Source organism: Amblyomma americanum, chromosome 4 (assembly GCF_052857255.1).
Source record: "Amblyomma americanum isolate KBUSLIRL-KWMA chromosome 4, ASM5285725v1, whole genome shotgun sequence".
NCBI classification, from domain to species: Eukaryota; Metazoa; Arthropoda; class Arachnida; order Ixodida; family Ixodidae; genus Amblyomma; species Amblyomma americanum.
In genome coordinates this window covers 17,986,538-18,006,409 of record NC_135500.1, presented here as the reverse complement: position 1 = coordinate 18,006,409, position 19,872 = coordinate 17,986,538, and the positions used below count along the sequence as shown (strand labels likewise).

Below are 19,872 nucleotides of genomic sequence, written 5' to 3'. Positions count from 1 at the left end.
ATACAAAACAGAATAAAACTTAAGTGACACCAATAACATACACGCGCTCAAACACAACATCGCCTAAGTAATTTACTGGCCAGGGGAACCAGATTAACAACAAAAAGAATAAGACAACGAACACAAAAAGTACACAACATTGAAATGCACATTTTGTCTGACGTACAGTGTTTGTTTTCCACTCAGGAATTATAAAAATGACAGAGTTACATTTTTTGTATAATGAGATAATGTTCCCATTTTTTCTTTCAGATGCGGTATATGTCAATATTATTTTCTTCCCATAGATTAAGGTATTTCGGCATGTGGTACTGTAGCCTATGTAGGCCATGATTTGTACGTGAAAAGGGAATTGAACCGAATTCTCTTCTTCTAATCAGATAGGGTGCTTCTAGTGCTCTTCTAAGATTATAGAGCCTTATGAAAGTGTTACTGTTATTTTTATGGCTTCTATGTATTTCATAACAGGTATAATTTGTGGACATGCTGTAAAGCAACTCAACCGAGCAGAAACATAGGCTTCAGAGCAAGAGTGCACATGTATTGCGGTGGTTTGGACCGATAGCCACTTTCGACGGCTCTCCTATGGACGCGACTTAATCGTAACAGACTGACGCCCTCTCAGGTCACTAATGAACGCTCACGATCATATCTCGAGACTGGGAAGGTAGAACCTTCTTTTAAAAGAGTATGACTTCAAACTCGTTTGCAGGGAAGTGAAAACAAACAAAAAAGCAGACTCGTTGAAAAGGGCGACAGTGCGCCCGACTGAGATCTTCGCACCGGCAGTAGAAGAGGGTCGAATAACGCGGAACCCAACGAACGATCCTGAATTGCAGGACATATTCAACTCTCTCGGGGCTGGGCGCGACAGTGAACGGTACATCAAGGGTGATTCCGGTCTGCTCAGTTATATAGACAAAGCAGACGAGTCAACAGGGAGCTGAGTGGTTCCAGGCCCTCTAGAGGTGAATGGTTACGGTTGTGACGACGCACGGCCATGCCAAACGCACCAGGGACTATGCAAACATTATTTCTGGCCCGTAGTAAGAAAAGACGTATTCGAGCGTTAATATCGGTTTCGCAAATGCCTTGTTCACATGAAACAAGACGGGACAAGCGCAAAGTGCGCTTGTCCCGTCTTATTTCTTGTGAACGCACCATTTGCGCAACCTATCTTAACGCTTCATTGAACCAGCTTGCCCAACAACTCATCTTGCTAGACGTCTTCAAGTACCGCCGCCGCTGCGAATCCTGCGCTGCCAACAAAACTCGTAAAAACATGAAGCGTGCACCGAATATTTAAGAATTATCAAGACCATTTCAGCGCACGTCAATGGACTGTATATCTGGCCAGAAATGCATGTTGGCCTTCGTCGACCGCACGACTCGTTGAGCAGAGGCTGTACCGTTAGCCGACGAGAAAGCTGGGACACAGCCCCGACCTTTTGAGAAGACGAGGTGCCTGGGCAACTCTCCGCCGACCAGGCAGAATGGTATATAATAGTGGCACGTTAAGAGCAATGTAGGCTAATTTGGATGAGAATCTAATTTGGATGAGAAGTTGCTCTGTACTTTTCTGAAAGCAGATCCTTCGACCATTGCAAATTCTTTTAATGATGCGTTTGTATCATCCATTAGGGAACTTAAAAAACAAACTGTTGTTTCTACCATTCAATACCAAGGCAAGAAAACAATTAATTCTGCTGCTTTTCCTCCTGTTGATCAAGATGAGTTGTGGAACCTTATTAGGACGCTACCAGACAGCAAACCACCAGGCTACGATAAGATTAGACTGCGTGATTTGCGAAACAATTACTCTAAACTTAAAGATGTACGTTTACATATACTTAATGGGTGTTTCAAGACCGGAGAAATACCATCAGGTCTGAAGATCTCAGTGCTAAGACCCATCTACAAGTCGGGAAAAAAGACAGATCAAACAAATTACAGACCAATTGCCATACTTCCATTCATTAGCATCCTGATGGAAAAAATTGTGCACCAATATATGACATGTTTTTGTGACAAGTATTCTTGTTTGAGTACTACACAGTGTGGTTTCCGTCGTAATATTGGTGCGGTTGGGCTTCTCGAAGATTGCTGCGATTTTATCAATGGTAACTTGGATGTTGATCAATGTGTTTTTGGATTATTTTCGGATTTATCGAAAGCATTTGATACCGTGGAGCACTCCGTTTTGTTACGTAAGTTGGAAAGTATTGGATTCCGTGGTCCATACCAACAATTTTTTGCAAGTTACCTTTCGTACCGTAACCAAGTAGTGAAAATTAAAGAATCATTTAGTACTTTTTCTCATATTCAGTACGGCGTTCCACAAGGTTCTGTTTTGGGACCTTTTTGTTTAATGTTTATGTAAATGATATGGTTAATCTAACATTAAATGCAAAATTATTTCAGTATGCTGATGATACAGCTTTAGTGATATCCCATGAATCAAGCCCACTCGCACTGAAATTACTTCAGTACGATATCAATAAAATAGTAGACTGGTTATCTGGAAATCAAATATACATAAACATAAACAAAACTGTGTTAATGTGTTTCAGAAATCCGCACAAGAATGTTGATCTTACCCAGTCGGTTATTCTGCATGGTAGCAACTGTGCCAAATGCGAATGTTCGCCACTACCCTACTCGAGCAGTGTTAAATATCTTGGCCTATATCTTGATTCCAACATGTGTTGGTCTTCCCAAATTGACTATTTATTAAAACGACTCCGTGCTCTTTCTGTGCAGCTTTATCGTATCAAATACACTACACCTATAAACTTGCGTCAGACTGTGTATAGATCTTTAGGAGAATCTATCCTTAGATACGGTGTTCCAGTGTATGGTTCTTGTGCACCTTGTAAGATTAAGAAAGTAGATAGTTTCCTGTGCAGAATCTCCACTAATTTATTGTATGGCACTGCTTACGAGAAATAACACCAGAATGGTTAAAGCAGGAGTTATTCCTCTGCATGACTTGTACTTGCAGGTGGTGGTTCTAAGAAACTACTTTTCAGCACAGTTTAAACAGCCAGATAAAAAACCAGAGTCGCTTAGGCACATAGCGCGTTATAAAGTTCCAAGGGTTTATACACATTATGGTAAAAGGACACGACAGTTCTATATGCCCTACCACTTTAACAAACTACCTGCAAAGGTGTTTGATTTTGATTCATTGACGGCTGTGAAATCTGGACTGCAAGCGTGGTTTGAAAGTTTTGAAGAAAGGAAATACTGAGTTGCTTTCTAATTTCTATCTTGTTTGTGTTCTATTTATTAACTCCAGATTTTCTTTGCGTTACATAATTGTCAATCGCTAAATTTGTTGGCTGAACTATATGTAATATTTCGGCTTTGTGTTATTGCTATTTTTTTTCTTCTTTTTGCATTGTAAATTGTGCAATTTCAGCGTTTTGTATTGACCGCATGCTGTTGTGACTGCCGTGGCCCGCCCACAAGCGCTTGCGCTTCTGCGGGCACACGCTATGTACTGTATATACATATCTTGCAATAAAATTCCTGTATTCCTGTATTCCTGTATACGGATAGAAAAATTACTGGTGTCACATTACGAGACAGGAAGAAGGCACAGTGGGTTAGGAAAAAAAAACTCCGGTTAATGACATCCTACTCCAAATCAAGAAAAAGTTGGCTTTGGCAGGGCATGTAATGCGAACGCCAGATAATAGAAGCTCCTTAAGAGTAGCGGGCAGAGTTAGAAGAGAAGGCAAGCCTAGCAGGAGACGGCAGAAAGTTAGGTGCGCGCATGGGCTTAAGTTTCAAGGGGTAAGGGGACCGCAGCTGCCAGATGATGGGGTGAATTGAAGAGGTAAGGGAAAGGCCATTGCCCTGCAGTGAGCGCAGTCAGGCATTTGGCGATGATGACGTTCTCATAATATTGCCATTCTTATAGTATTGCCCGACTCGCCCAGAGGGCTTCGACTGTAAAGGGGCAAACACTAAAGACGTGGGGACGATGGCATAGTAACCAAGGAGGAGGACGAAGAAGTTTCATCGTGGGCTAGTGTATCTTAGCTAAGTGCTCCCCGCCTTCTGTGCGCCGACTGTGTTTCTGAATTACGTACTTAACTGTATCTTTGACGTGTTTTCCAATCAACCTTCTTGAAAGTCAGCGACCGTGTCGGCATGTCCTTGTCTCTGCGTTTCCGGTGCGGACAAGCTGAGGAACCATTTTAATTTCGCCGAAAATGGATCACCAAGTATGGTCAAGTAGCCAAAGTAGAAGCGTGGGTACTAAAACATTAATCAAGCAGCGCAAATATGTGCACGTGAAAAACACAAGCACAGCGCCCGTCAGTGTCTTTTCCACGGCCCGCTTCGTCGCTCTCTTGCAATAATTTCCAAGTAGTTTATATTTCTTGTTTATATCTTTCTGAGCTCTTTATGTTTTGTGAATAGTTGATTTACTTTTGTTTACTCCAGGGTGAAGCTGCTGGTCTTGGTGACGCACAATGTACAGGACATGGACAGATGGTCATGCACCTCCACGCCAGTCAGCTCATGGAAAGCCAGTGTCTACAATGAGCCCACCAGACCTGCGCTGGTACGTTGGGTACAATTGGGGATAAGAGGCAATGCAAAATAAATCAGTAATCTTTGATTCACTGACGACACTGCCTTGCTAGGTCACTCCGGGTATGAACTGAAAAACACGACCAATACGTAGACATGCAGACCAGACATGTCGGCAATTAATATGCAGAAAGCCAAACTGATCCTCAACAGCGTTGGGAAGGAACAGTTTGCCATTGGCAGCGAGGTGGTACAGATGTCAAGGGAATGCGTGGTCTTAGGGGAGATAGCAACCGCAGATCAGCACCACCAGAGAGAAATAACCAGAAGAATAGGAATGCATACAAGCGCCTTTGGCAGCTTTCCTGATATTCTGAACAGCAGATAACCAATACCTTTTGAGAAAAAATTGCTCACCTATGGGCGGAAAGGCAGAGGCTAACAAAAAGGGTTCAACTTAAAATCAGGACAGCGCAGCGAGCTATGGAGACAACAATGATAGATGTAACATAAGGTGACAGGAAGATGGCAGAGAAGGTAAGGGAGAAGCGCGGGAAAATGGCATCCTAGCTGAAATCAATCAACTCTATAACCTTATCCAGTGAGGATCGTTCAGTATAGCTGTTCCAGGAACAAGTGGGTATAAATGGAATGCCATAGGGATTAGTGACGTCAGAAGGAAAGATGAGGACTATGCAGAGCTTAAGGGTAACGGAGTAGATTCCAAGAGAAGGCAGTAGTAGCAGGGGGCAGCAGGTTAGGTGGGCGGATGAGATTAGGAAGTTAGCAGGCATAGGGTGGGCGCAGCTGACAGAGGACAGCGTTAATTGGAATGACATGGGAGAGGAATTTGCCCTGCGGGGTGGGGGGGGGGGGGGGGGAGGTAGTCAGGCTGATGGTGATGATGATGCAGTGCTAAATGGCGGGCAGATGCTATGCTATTGTGGATTAGCGGTCAGAGGAGAACTAGGTGTGGGATTGGTTTTCAATCTGTATATCGCTGGCAGGGTAGATAAATTATATAGCATTAACGAGAGGGTGGCAGTTATTGTAGTCAAGGTTAATAAGGAGTACAAACTGAAGGTGGTACAGGCTTACGCTCCTATATCCAACCATGTCGGGCAGATCTCCGAAAGCTTCTATGAACACGAGGAACAGGCAATAATTAAAGTAAAAACACGGTACACTGTACGGATTGGTGATCGTTCAATGCCATAGAAGGAAAAAAGTAAGCTGGAGACCAGGCAGTGGCCGACTATGGCATAGGCCCTAGAAATAGCAGGGGATAGTTAATAGTACAGTTCGCAGAGAAAAATAATTTACGGATCCTCAATCGTGGGACTAAACATGAAATGGACTTCACACCGCGCGCTCACCATGGTATTGGCCAGGATGTGGAAGTCATCGGAAAGGTGCATTGTAACGACCACAGGATGGTAAGATATCGACTTACCCCATGGAATAGAAGAAACTATTGAGGCGGAAGCCCTTCAACGAGTTTTTCATGTGCTCGTGCAACGTGCGACAACTGGGATCATCCGACTTGTGCATTTAAAGCCAGTCCAATCCTTTTTTTATTTTAAACATAAGCATCTACACACAGTTATCTTGCAGGTAATCGTGCAGCCGTCCCTGCATCGGCAATGTCGTCGACAGGAGAAAACATTAAACGCAGCGCGGTGCATGCTATCCGCAGTGGGCACGGCGTCACCGCAGGGAATATGCTGCTCAACAACTCTCTTGTATTTTTATTCAGGCCTTCGTTTCTTATGTCCAGGCCAGTGCCAGCACCCTCATTTACGATGGCATTTTCAGGAATGCCTTGAAACTATCTCAACCAATCCAGAACATCGGCAGTTGTGAGATGGTATGCGGCGGCGCATCGTTCGATAACTGAGATCATCCGGGTCATGTATTGCATACAATCACCCCGACAAACGCAACGTCCTCGACAGCAGACAACTTTAAACGTAGCTAAACACATGCATCTGCATTTGGCATGGTGGTACTGCAGGGAAGATGATGCGCAACAACCGTTTTTTTTTTATTTTTAGAGCGAAAACCTCTACTTTGCACATGCACTAGGCGCATGCAAAGTTCAAGGTCAGAACAGCTTGACGATGACCTTCAACCAGGAGGAGGGGCGGAGGTGTGGCTTTGACGTCAGATCATGTGCCTCACTCGCCACTGCGACGCACTTGCGCTTGGCCCTCGCCGCTGCCTCCTTCGTTTTAACACCTCTGCCACCGCTCAGCGAATCGCGGACTCAGAGTGCGGAGGGGCAAGACAAAAAGTGGCTGTCCGGCAAAGCATCGCTAGACGACATCATGGCTGAACAGGCTTCCAGGCCCTCGCGGCAGACGATTGCCAATCGAAGGCACTTTGTGTTGTGGTTAAGAAATAGTTCTTTCTCTACTATACGTTTGCTGCACTTAATATAGAATTGTATAAGTTCTGCACAAGGCATTTTAAGAGTTACTTGCTATAGTTTCACTGATTTGTACTATTCTCTTCTTGTGTTGTGTACACTGTTCGCCTTATACAAAGAAATTCAAGTGTGTATCTTTTATTGAAATACTAACCTACCATTACTGTACGCCATGAAAAAAAGGGGGCTCGAAAGCAAACAAGTGAACTTGCTTCACTTTTTGTTCAAGCCTCCTCTGTTGTTTCTTTCGACGGAAATAAAGTGAATTTGAATTTGAATAAGACTGATACAACTTGGGGACAATCTGAGTTAGAGCGAAAACGTGTGGCGTACGATACAGAGACGGATCAAGAACGAGAGAAGAGACTGCAGAAAAGTAAAAAAAACTACGTGAACGTAAGGAGAGAAAGCGTTTAGCCGAGGCCGTTTCCGCCGCTTCGCTTGCAGGGAAGGAGATGCAAAACCAAAGCAAAACCGTGTCCAACCTTGTTTAAGCATGCGTAGCCGAGCTTTTCGCACGTCTTACTAGGTTCAGCCTGTTTCAACCGAACCCAATTTTCATTGAGCCTTCATTTATTGCACCCTGGCCAGTCCCAGCACCGTAGCAGAGGGTGCTGGGAAAGGCTTGGTGGGTTCCGGAAAAGTCTGATACCATCTCAACCGAGCCTGTATATTGACCGCTGTTCCGGGATAAAAGGCGAGGACGAAAAGCAAGATCAAAAACACGAGCTTTTGTGTGAGTAATCTTCTTTTCGTCATCTGTTTCACGCGCTAATTTTTCTATGCTTAAATGGTTCCCTGGTTCTCAGCGTCGATCAAAGGCCTCACCCTCCAAAGTCTGTCAGCCATCTTCACCCCTTTTCTTCTCTTTGGCGATATCACTCAGCTGCAGGCTTTTCAAGATATCTTCGACAATGTTTGTGTGTCAGGAACCTGAATATTTTGTAACTGTGCAAAAGCTCTACTTGTTCTAAAACAAATAAAAGCGTTGCGTAAACGCTCATCACACATAGCATCCATAAGCATGCCTTAAGTTTGCTTCTTTCTATCTTGCCCCTCGCACCTGTTCTAATGCCGCCCATAACGTTTTGTTTCGACAAGAATGAGATTGATTACCTCCAAATGAAAGTAAACATAATTGAAAGCATCGCTTGTTTGGATGGGAGTTGTTTTTTGAGTAGTATGGCTCCCTTGTCTTTGGTGCTACCACATTGTTAGTAGGCGTAACGTGCTCCAGGATGAAGGCAGTCATGATCTTCATCTACAACAACTGTATTTTCCAAGGCGAAACGCTGCTTTTCTTTTGTCGTTTTGCTTCCCGGAGTGTTGACGAGGATTATGTATAAATACTGGAAGCCATCCATAGGCGTAATCAAGGGTTCGACAGAATCCTGTCTGGCGAGGGGGAAGCATATTGGAAGCACAAGGAACATACACTCGCCAAAGAAAAATATTTAACACATGACGTTTCGAGACCCGTACGGGTCCCTTGTTCACAATGAGGATGGGCGGAATGGGCCGCTACTTATAAGCGGACTTGAATGCACAGTGAGTAGGCGTAGATATCGGGCAGATTCCCTCTCGTCCGGTTGATAGCATTCTTGGTCGTCTGTATGTAAAATGATTCGAGAAGTAATCGTGAGGATAAAGGTTTCTTCGTGTCCAAGATTGTGGCGTTCTCTCAGTCAATGGAGTGCTGCATCATGTGGGCATGCTTTGCAAGTGCGTTGGCAACACCGAATGCAGACATGCTATACCAGGAATTTACAACTTGTCGTCGCACAACTTGGATCCTGAAGAACATGCACTCCTAAGCCGTGGTCTGAGTTTCAACACAGGCGCTGCCCCCAGGGTAGGTCAACTGACTTGTGCTGTTGAGGAGGTAGTTCGTCTTTTATATCCCAAAATTTCAAGCTCAAGCACGCTCACGTGCTATTGGAGCATTTTTAAAGCAGTCTGTTAAAACCGACACTTTACCCATGTCCGAGAAGCATGCCCTAAAGAAACTCTAGAGCAACGAAAAGATACTAGTCCTTCCGGCTGACAAAGGAAACGCAACCGTGGTATTAGACCGCACTCAGTACCTTTCAAAGATGTCCGAACTCCTCGAAGATGCGGTTACCTACGCCAAGCTTAGCCGGGATCCCACGAAGAAAATACAAACAGAGCTTCAAAAACTACTAACGGATGTTTTCAGATTTGTTCCTCCTGCGGAAAAGTACCTTCACTACCAGCTATTGTGTCATAACGGCTCAGCACCCGCTATTTACGGCTTACCTAAAGTTCATAAACCGGACATACTACTCAGGCCGATAGTTGACTTCACGCGTTCCCCATTGTATAACCTATCCAAGTATCTGCACCAGGTTATTGGACATCTTGTTGGACGTACGCCGACATACGTGAAGGATTCCGCTGATTTCGTTGCTAAACTCAAGACCGTGGCGGTTGACAACGAAGACATCATGGTCTCGTTCGATGTGAAATCGATGTGCACATGCGTTCCAGTAAACTTCGCTGTTGAATGCTGTGAGAGGGCACTGGAAGAAGACCCATCACTACCATCCCGTACGCCTTTTGAAGCAGTTGATCTGTGCCGCCTCTTAAGCTTCTGCCTTCAGAACACATATTTCGTGTTCAGCAACGTATATTACAAGCAGGTGTTTGGTACGGCCATGGGTGCATCTGTGTCCGTAACCTGTGCCAACCTCGCGCTGGAATGTATTGAAAGTTCGGCCCTACAATCGTTTCATACTCGCCCGAAACTGTTTTTACGATATGTGGACGATTGCTTCTGCGTAATTCAGCGCAAGGATGCCGAACCTTTGTTGGACCACCTCAACTGTTTTCAACCAACAGTTCAGTTCACAATGGAAGAAGCCGCCGGAAGTATTGCTTTTCTCGATGTTCTCGTTCTCCGCATTCCCAATGGGTTCGCCACAACCGTATACCGAAAGCCCACACATACCGTGTCACATATATTAAGGAGCCTAAATTAAATTCTAAAGGAAAAAGGTGTGAAGAAGACGACGCGAATGAACCGAAGAATAAAGAAGAGGAAGAAGAAGCATTCGGTGAGGTGGAGGGAGATGATTGGTGGAGAAGCATTCGGTGAGGTGAAGATAGATGATTGGTGGAGAAGAGAAGAAGACGACGACAAGGCTTACGTGGACTAACACCGAGGCTATAAAAAGGCGAGTGAGAGCGAGGTACAGGGGGAACAGCAGAGAAGCGGAGGCTCCGGCGGGTCAGGGGCACATCGGTTGGAAGAGAGCAAAGCCGGGTACTGCTCCGGTGAGCTCGCGTTCTACGGCAACGCATTGTGGAATGCCTGCCGTGCCTGAGCCCGTTCCGGAGAGTAAACGGAGGCCGCTACCACCTGCTACGGCCAGGGGTATCTCCAAAGCTGTTGCCACCCATCAAGGTGGTGCCCCCAACGCCAACAACACCGGAATCACTTCCACGTGCGCTTGGAGCGGGAGCTTGTACGACGCAGCCAGCAACGCCGCCAGCGACGCCAGCCCAAGCGCGTCGAACGCCGCCAGCGACGCCAGCCCAAGCACGTCGAATGTCGTCTCGACGCCGGCAACGGGATCCATACAACGCCGCAGCCACACCGAACCAACCGTGAGCACGAACGCCGACCACGAATAGTAGAACGCTAGTAGTAGACGCTGGTAGTAGTGTGCCCGGGTCGTGTGTATTTATAGCCTTTGTGTGTTGTGTTAGTTTTGTGTTCTAGTGTGTATGTGTCACGTAGGGTGTATTAAATGTGCGTTTGTGTGGGTACACCCGTCGCCTAGTCGATTCTTTCAGTCCGAGTGTTCTCCGGAGAGATCCGTGACATACCGGCAAGTACCTCGATTTTAAATCTGCCCATCCCATAGGCCACAAACGCTCCGTCGTGTCCGCTCTGTTCAAGCGAGCTGGTCGTCTATGTTCTAGTCCTGGCCTTCTCTCTTCCGAGCAGCAGAAAGTTCGCGTCGACCTTGAAAATAATGGCTACCCCCGTCAGATGCTAAACAATCAAGAATGCCGTTGTAAGGAACCTGCTCAGCCCCAGTTTGTTGGGCAACAGAAACGCGCGACTGTCCCGTATTGCCGGGGTACAAGTGAGGCTCTGGCGCGAATATTTGCCAAATACGGCGTTCGAATTGCGCACGTACCGTCCAGCAGGCTGAAACATCAGCTGTGTCACGTGAAGGACCACCTAGAGCGCACATGTTACCCCGGCGTTGTATAGAATATCCCCTGCAAGGATTGCGATGCATCATACATGGGCGAGTCAGGCGATTTTAAAAGAAGAATAAGGGAACACAAGAATGACGTCAAGAAAGGTCGCACTTCCTCCAACGCATTTGCAGAGCATGCCCAAATGATGCAGCGCTCCATTGACTGGGAGAACGCCACAATCTTGGACACGAAGAAACCTTTATCTTCACGATTGCTTCTCGAATCATTTTACAGACAGACGACCAAGAATGCAATCAACAGGACGAGAGGGAATCTCCCCGATATCTACGCCCACTCACTGTGCAGTCAAGTCCGCTTATAAGTAGCGGCCCATTCCGCCCATCCTCATTGTGAACAAGGGACCCGTACGGGTCTCGAAACGTCATGCGTTAAATATTTTTCTTTGGCGAGTGTATGCTTCTTGTGCTTCCATCCATAGGCGATGCATCGCTACCTTAGTCGTCGATAAAGTCGTTAGTAAAATTCCAAGAAAGTGTGTCAGGTAGGGAGACATGATCTCGCCAGTGCTATTCACCACCTATGTACAGGAGGTTTTCCGAGGCCTGGATTGGGAGCTGTTTGGGAGAAAAGTTAATATAAAACACCTTAGTAATCTGTGATTCGCTCATCACACTGCCTCGCTAAGTCGCTCACGAGATGTACTGCAAATCGTGATCAATCAGTTACGAGGGGTCAGTAGAACGACGACACTAAATTTTGCACGCAGAAAATCAAAGCAATGCTCAACAGCGTCTGAGGGCAAGCAGTTTACAAATAGTAGCGAGGGGATGGAGGTGGTAGGGTAATACGTCTGCTTGGGACAGGTGGTGATAGCTGATCCGGATCCTGAGAGGTAAATAACTAGAAGATTAAGAATGGGGTGAAGAGACTATGTCAGGTCCCCTGAGGTCATTAATGGAAGTTTGCCAATACCCCCTAAGTGAAATGTATATACCGGCTGCATCTTTACCGGTAGTCACCTAAGGGACAGAAACGTGGAGGCTAAGGAAATGGGTTCAGCTTAAGTTAAGGGCAGCTGAGCGACCTATCGAACGAAAGAAAAATGACAGGTGTAACGTTTAGACACAGGAAGAGGGCAGAGTGAGGCAGGGATGAAACGCAGATGGATGGCAGATATGCAATATTCTCTGAGAAAAATTTTGAAAATTGGAAAATTGTAACATACTGCTATGGAAGTATTGAACGTAAGGCACTAAGGTGGCAGTCTGGGCATGTTGGTGATTCATGATGATGTACAGCGCAAAGAAAGACGAGGACACCAGGAAGACACATGGAACACACGAGCGCTGTCGAAACAGCTCTATAGCTTTGACCTTCAAAAGCCTGTGAGACAGCACAGCAAAGCCCCCTACTTATCAGAAGGTAGAACACAAAGGGCGCGTTCTTTCAAAAACAACAAAACGCGCTTGACAGATACGGTCGGGACAGGCTACTTGCAGTGTTGAAACGCGTTCATGCCGTCCGATACACAGTGCAGGGACTCCTCAGCGGAAGCCCACCGGGCCACCCGTCTGACCAAGGACACAAGCTCGGAGGCTGACCTTTTCTCTTGGACCGCGAGCGTTGGTACCAGTGCAACCACCTTCTGTGCATCGTGATGCAAGCGGATTTGTTCAAGATAATGGACAGGAGCAAGTGATGCTGAGCGCTTCTCAGGGAGGGCTCGCCGGAGCTGCCGAAGTTGAAGTTGCAAAGTGTGCTCGATGGTTTGGTCGACAAGGACAAAGGACTCTCGGGGCCCCCGCGCTGTTGTGAACGGGTCCCCAGCTGCGCTGAGCTCCGTGGCAAGATGCCTTCGGTTGAGGCGAACAAGGCGATGCCATTCAGACCTCTGAATTCTGCAGATCCGATTTACTTAATTGACAGTCGGCAGGAAGCCTCCAAAAAAAGGAGCCAACGTCCTCTGGCAGAACTTCGTTCCGAATACAGCATGAAAGTGACCGGGCTTTACAGACTGGGCTTGCGATGCAGCGCTCGTGTGTTCCATGCGTCTTCCTCGCGTCATCGTGTTCCTTTGCGCTGTACATTTATTTATTTATTCAAAATACCTTACACGGCCTAGAAGGGCATTGAGTAAGGGAGGAAAAATAACGGGCTAAGTACGATAGGAACAATTCGTTGAATACAACGCGCAGTACAAGGAAAGAAAGTAAAAAGAATTATACAGGGCACATCGTAACGACAAGACATACATCACCGCGAGCAACAAAAAAGTAAATAAAAAGTAGCAAGCATGCATCACGTTTGCCCAATACACATCTAAAGAAAAAGCAGTAGCCATAATAAAAATGCAAATTGTTGAAACTTCACAAGAAACCTAAACATAATACATTAGCATCGAATAGAAAAAGAACTTATGGGGCAGAACAACCTATAAAAGGACACCACGTTGTTAAAGAAAATGTTTGTGCAGCTGGTGTTGGAATGGTTGGTGTTAGCAGATAGATGCGATACTGTCGGGAAGATCATTCCAAAGAACAGTGGCAACGGGAAGTGCAGATGAATTGAAGGCTTGGGTTTTTCCGTATATGCGTTTAATGCTATACTTATTATGTAGGCGGCCTGAAAAGCGTGAAGGCTCTTCAAGGGGCAAGGGAGATGGCCTGGTGCTGCGTCGATATTTATGAAGTACGCATAAAAAAGCGATGGAGCGGCGAATATGCTGAAATTCGGATTGTAGTTTTGTGTGATGAAACGAGCGGCTCTATTCTGTACGGCTTAAAGCATGTTGATAAAGTAGTTTTAATAAGGGGACCACGTAGGTGAAGCAAATTCTAGTTGTGGACGCACAGTTGTTAAATAAGCCACTTTTCTCACATTATTAGCGGCGTTTCGCAAGTTCCGGCGCATGTACCCGAGTGATCTTGAAGCTTTGGCACGTATGGATTGAATGTGCTTGGCCCATGAAAGATTATCCGTGAGGTGAATACCTAAATACTTGTAATATGGCGCCCGAGACAATACAATACCATTAATAGAGTACGAGAAATTAGAATTAGAACGCTTGCGGGTGAAAGATATAACCTTGCTGTTAGTTGAGTTTAGCACCATTTGCCATTTAATGCACCATTTTGAAATGAGGTTCAGGTCAGTTTGGGGAGCGAGGGGACCATGCATAGAATTAATGGGGCGGTAAATGATGGAGTCGTCAACAAAGAGTCGTATGGAAGAAGATATGTCGGTGAGCAAGTCGTTAATGTATATCATAAACAATAATGGGCCAAGAACACTGCCTTGAGGTACGCCAGATGCTACATCACAGAGTGGAGAGGTGAAATTGTTTACTGTAGTGAACTGCTGGCGAAAAGATAGAAAGTTTCGAAGTCATGACAGTGTTAGAGAATCTAGGCACAGAGCAGACAGCTTTGAGAACAATCTGGAATGGGCAACATGGTCTAAAGTTCTAGCAAAATCTACAGAATGTGTGGTTTAATTGGGGAGATATAAATAGACGTTCTCCCCACTCAATCGCGGCTGACACGGTTCAAAGCCGCCCGGGCCCCACCCCGTGATGCGTACGCTACCGAGCGCACGCCAACCACGGCAGCCTTGCTCTGAGGGAACAAAGGAACGACACATTGGCTGACACAAACAGGCATTTATTGCTACATCAACAATAACGCCAGCTTGCAACAAGGTACACTAATGAATCGAGGTCGTCCGACTCACCAGCAAGGTTCCGAGCGAATGTTCGCCCGCGCTAGGGCAAGGGATATATACTCCCAAGGCCGGACGGGACGATATACTAGAGCAGGTCTCCCCGTTGCTTCCTCGCCCCGTCGGCGAAGAGCGGAGCCGCGAGCGACACGTCAGCTCGCGCCGACGATCCCAGCCGAAGAGCCCCATGTCCCCTCTCCCGCGCGCTGGCTACGGCAGTCTCCCGATGGATGGAAGGTATGAGCGTCCCCTTTGAAACGGGTCAGTGGTTGTTGCCACTATGCTCAGTTTTTCCTTTATTTTTGTTTACTCTGCTGTAAGTTGTTAATACAATTCGCCATTTCCTTTAAAAAAACGTCTTCCTACACTTTAAAACTTATGTCACCTCTCTGCTTTTGTGCCACCAATCCTCCAATCGCTTTTTGCTAATTTCCACCGCAGATTTATTTACATGACTTTTGTTATCTCTAAACCCTAAGGCCCCAGGAAGAGTGACTGTGCCTGCATCAACATCGGGATGGATACCATCGCATTTTAGGATGAGGTGTTCTATTGTTTCTTCAGATTTACCACACACAGCACATGCGTCATCTTCTTCGTTAAAGCGATGCTGGCGCCCTCTCTTGCCAGTTAATGTAACTGACAAGGGAATGCGTTCATCCTCGAAGTGAGACTGCCGTTGCACGGTGCCTCGCGGGAAAGCAAACACAGGGGGCTGCAGGGCAGGTCCCCACATCCCCCAAACATTAAATAGACCCACGCGCCTGAAAGTACATGCTATGGAGGAGTCTCCTGGTCTTCATGTCCTTGAGGCACGTCTTGCAGCGGAAGTCACGCCGACAGCGTCCACGCAGTCTTCCGCGTTGTTCCGAAGGCGGCGTGAAAGTCTCCGCTGGGACGACTCGCATGGCCCGCGGACTACCGTGTCCGCAGGCCCGCGAATCGAAGGCCGGTGGGAAAACTGCAGGCCAGGATTCTGCAGTAGTCACCAGGGCAGCAGCAGCCGGAGGTGACTGCTGACTGGTCTCGCCACAGGTGCCCCGGATGGATGCGGCGAGCAGGATACAGGCCTCTCCGTCGCAGCAGGTGGCAGCGAGACGATGTGCACCGGACAGCAAGCCTGGGTGGCTCCACCGGATCTGCAAAATTGCCGAAACGCTCTCGGCGTGCCTTTAACGTAGGTCTCGGGAGGGGAAACGGCATCCGCAAGGGCCTCGTGGCACAATGCCTAACTCGCTAGCAAAACGTGTCGGCGGCTGTGGAAACGCCAAGTTCGAGCGAACAAAGCCATTTCTTGAGTTGAACGAGACTGCTCAGTTCGTGCGAGGTTAAAAAAAAACGGGCGGGCAGCAAAGTGCGCCCCCTCTCAACACCACGGTCCGTTGGTCGCGCCTCTTCTGACGTGGTGCAGGCAGCTCCGAAAAGCATTAGGCCTAACTACCACTCCGACAACGACCGTGAACACAACAAAGACCCGAAAAGGGCTAAGTGCGCGCAGCCGCGAGGAGACGTCAGCTTTGTGGGGTGGTCCTACCCCGCTCACTGCACAAAGCAGCTTCTGAGTGGTCGGCGCCCACTGTATCGGACGGTGTCGGAGCGCCCGGTGCCGAGCTGCAATACCAGCGAGCTAGCGGCACCCGTGGCCCCAGGCCACCCGGCTCCCGGAGCCGCGACTCCCAGAGTCGAAAAAGAGACAGTAGACAAAATATATACAGAAACTCGGAACACCCACGCGGCTTCCGGACTCACTCGCTTCGGGCTCGGCAACTCCGTGGGCGCCAGGCCTCGCGCTACCTCGATGCGGACCAAGTAATTCTCATGATTAAACTCCAGGGAAATATTAATTAAAATTGTGCTGAACATGTCGAAAAGTTCAAACATGCTGCAGCGCAATACACCTCGCACTCAAGAAAGCATGCCGCAGGTCCTAGCGATCAAAATTCACTCTAGGCCTAGCACTTGTCAAGTCCGGACAAAGAGCGTTCCTCGAACCGAACCGACAGTCGTCCAATGTTCCAAGAGCGGGCCCCACGTTAGGCTGCCAGATGTGGGGTTTAATTGGGGAGATATAAATATACGTTCTCCCCACTCAATCGCGGCTGACACGGTTCAAAGCGGCCCGGACCTCACCCCGTGATCGCGTACGCTACCGAGCGCACGCCATCCACAGCGGGCCTTGCTCTGAGGGAACAAAGGAATGACACGTTGGCTGACACAAACAGGCATTTATTGCTACAGCAACAATAACGCCAGCTTGCAACAAGGTACACTAATGAATTGAGGTCGTCCGACTTACCAGCAATGTTCCGAGCGAATGTTCGCCCGCGCTAGGGCAAGGGATATATACTCCGAAGGCCGGACGGAACGATATACGGGAGCGGGTCTCCCCGTTGCTTCCTCGCCCCGCCGGTGAAGAGCGGAGCCGCGAGCGACAGGTCCGCTCGCGCCGACGATCCCAGCCGAAGAGCCCTATGCCCTTCTCCCGCGCGCTTGCTTCGGCAGTCTCCTGCGCAGCGATGCTGGCGCCCTCTCTTGCCAGTTAAAGTAACTGACAAGGGAATGCGTTCGTCCTCGAGGTGAGACTGCCGCTGCACGGTGCCTCGCGGGAAAGCAAACACAGAGGGCTGCAGGGCAGGTCTCCACAAGAGATACGGTCAAATTGTAGGTTGGCGTCCATGTTGAAAGCCAAGTCAGTCGTAAATTTTAGCAGTTGAGTGTCACAAGAAAAACCTTTCCGGAAGCCGTGCTGATTAGAAAAAAAGAAAGAATTTAGTTCCAGGTGGAAGTAAATGTGGGAAGCGATGATGTGCTCGAGTAATATGCAGCAAATGCAGGTTAGCGAAATGGGGCTTTGTTTTCCGGTGAATTTCTGTCTCCGCTTTTGAACACAGGAATGATCTTGGCAACTTTCCAATCTGTAGGAAGCAAACCAGATGGTAATGATTGCTGATAGATGAGACAAATAATTTCGCTGGAGATCGATACAGTGTTTTTTAATATTTAAGAATTAATGTTGTCAACACCAGTAGTTAAGGAAACCTTAAGATTTGCAATGAGACGAGCGATTCCTTCAGCAGTAATGGCAATAGGGGCCATGTACTGGTAATCATGATCAGGAACAATGGGTACGTTGGTATGATCTTCCCGTGTGAACACTGATGCAAAATATCTGTGTGTTAGTGACCCTTCGCTTTTGCTTACCAAACAGGAAAAGCAATTCTTGGACAAGAGATGCCAAACATAATCCGATCTGCCGGGTCAAAGTCTTTCTGATGCTTTACGATACGATAGCAAAGTTGCTGGTTCAAGTGTGTTTTTTTTATGTTTTGACATGTTAAGCTTCTATATGCGTGCACACCGCAATAAATCTCAGTTGATAGTTTGCGCACCAGTGTTTGTGTCTCCCCTAAGTTCTCCCACGTCAGTCTAAAAGCGCAATTATATTTTACCAGGCCCTAAATTGGACCGATTAAACTGTTTTCAGCCTCAGCACACCTTTCTGTAACTTAGCCAGTTTTCAGTTTCATTAACGTTATGCAGACTGGGATCAAGAGTGCTGGCGTCAGGTTATCTAAGCGATTCTACTTTGGCCTTTGGTGCTGTAACTCTGTCGGAAAGCTGTTTAATCGTCACATCTGTAGCATCTTGTTTCTCTTTAACACTTTTCAGCTCGTTCAGTATTTCCGCCTGACCAGACTCGAGCCTCTGCACTGCTTCTAAAACTGACGAAAGCAGGGCTTCAGGGGAAGGACCTGGGTTTAACTAAACATCACCGGCAAGTAAAACCAACAAGGAGCGGGCAAAGGACCAACATCGCGACACTGGCAATAGAAAATGCTTCACTTTGACGCGGAACTCTGTTGGATCATTTAACCGAATGGTCCACTCTTCTGATATGTAGAAAAATCCTTCTTTTAAAGCGTTTCGATCAATCGCATTGAACAATTGAGGCTGCCATTGCGAACCCATGAGGAACGCTTTTGACATTAGCAAAAGCGTTAATTTAAAAAAAAAAATTCCAGACTTTCGTCAGGTGACCCGCGGATATATTGATTTTTATAGCGAAATCCTAGATTACATGACAACTGAGTTCCATCAAAGGTATCCCACTAGTAAAGATCTCACATAGTTCTTCCTTCTTCGCACCTCACTTACTTCGAGGTGCTCTCTTATTTGGTTTTGGACGTGTAGCCGACCGCCAGATAATGGACGATCGATGACACCCGGGCGAACAAAGGAACTGGACTTCTATAACACTTGAAAAACGTACAAAAACAACTATACACTGAAGAAACAGGGGCTAAACACACAGCTACCAAAGATGTCCCAAATTAACGCTCGAGCTCCAAGATCGCTCTTCACGGCTTGCCAGAAGCCGGGGCCTCCCTACATCGCGGGCGGAGCGGAGGGGGAGGTCCTGGCCCCTGCGCTTGGATGTGCTTGCAGCCGCGCGCACCTTCAGAAATGCCCAAGATGTTCCTTTTTCTTTTCTTTTTTCTGCGCGCGAGCTGGCATCGACTCGCGCTCGCTACAGCGGCCTTACACGTCCCACCATAAGAAGATCGCTGGGCTCTTTTGCTAGCCAATCTAAACACACACAAAAGGCAGCGACTTGTTGCCTACACGCCGAAGGTTGGTGTAGACAGTTCACGTGCATTGTCCTTTCGCTATTTGCACTGCTTTCAGGGCAAGTCCCAGTTCTGGCAGTCGTGCTAGTTCCACTTCGTGCGGTCTTGCACACAACACAGTTCGTGGTCTTCGTGCACTGTTCCTGGAGCGCACCACATTCCGCTGGTTGCACACACAGAGGAGAGCAAAGGAACGTGCACGCCCACTTGCGCAGCATGACTCAGGCTCAAGGCAACTTCCGACAAACTGGTCGCTGGAGTCGGGCAGGTGATCGCGGGACTCGCCCTGCCTAGCGCTCCTCCTAGATACTTTGCACTCATTATTGGCTGCTTCCTTCAGCGTGACGCGGAGACTCTCAG

The 19,872-nt window shown here is 47.4% G+C and overlaps 1 protein-coding gene across 1 annotated transcript in view; it reads left to right on the top strand.

Annotated features, from left to right (window-relative positions):
- LOC144127812 (uncharacterized) overlaps positions 1–19,872 on the top strand; it is a 113,830-nt gene that overhangs the window by 42,012 nt on the left and 51,946 nt on the right. The window contains exon 2 of the mRNA XM_077660747.1: positions 4,456–4,576. Within this exon, the coding sequence (XP_077516873.1) occupies positions 4,456–4,576 (121 nt within the window). The remainder of the gene's footprint in view (positions 1–4,455; positions 4,577–19,872) is intronic.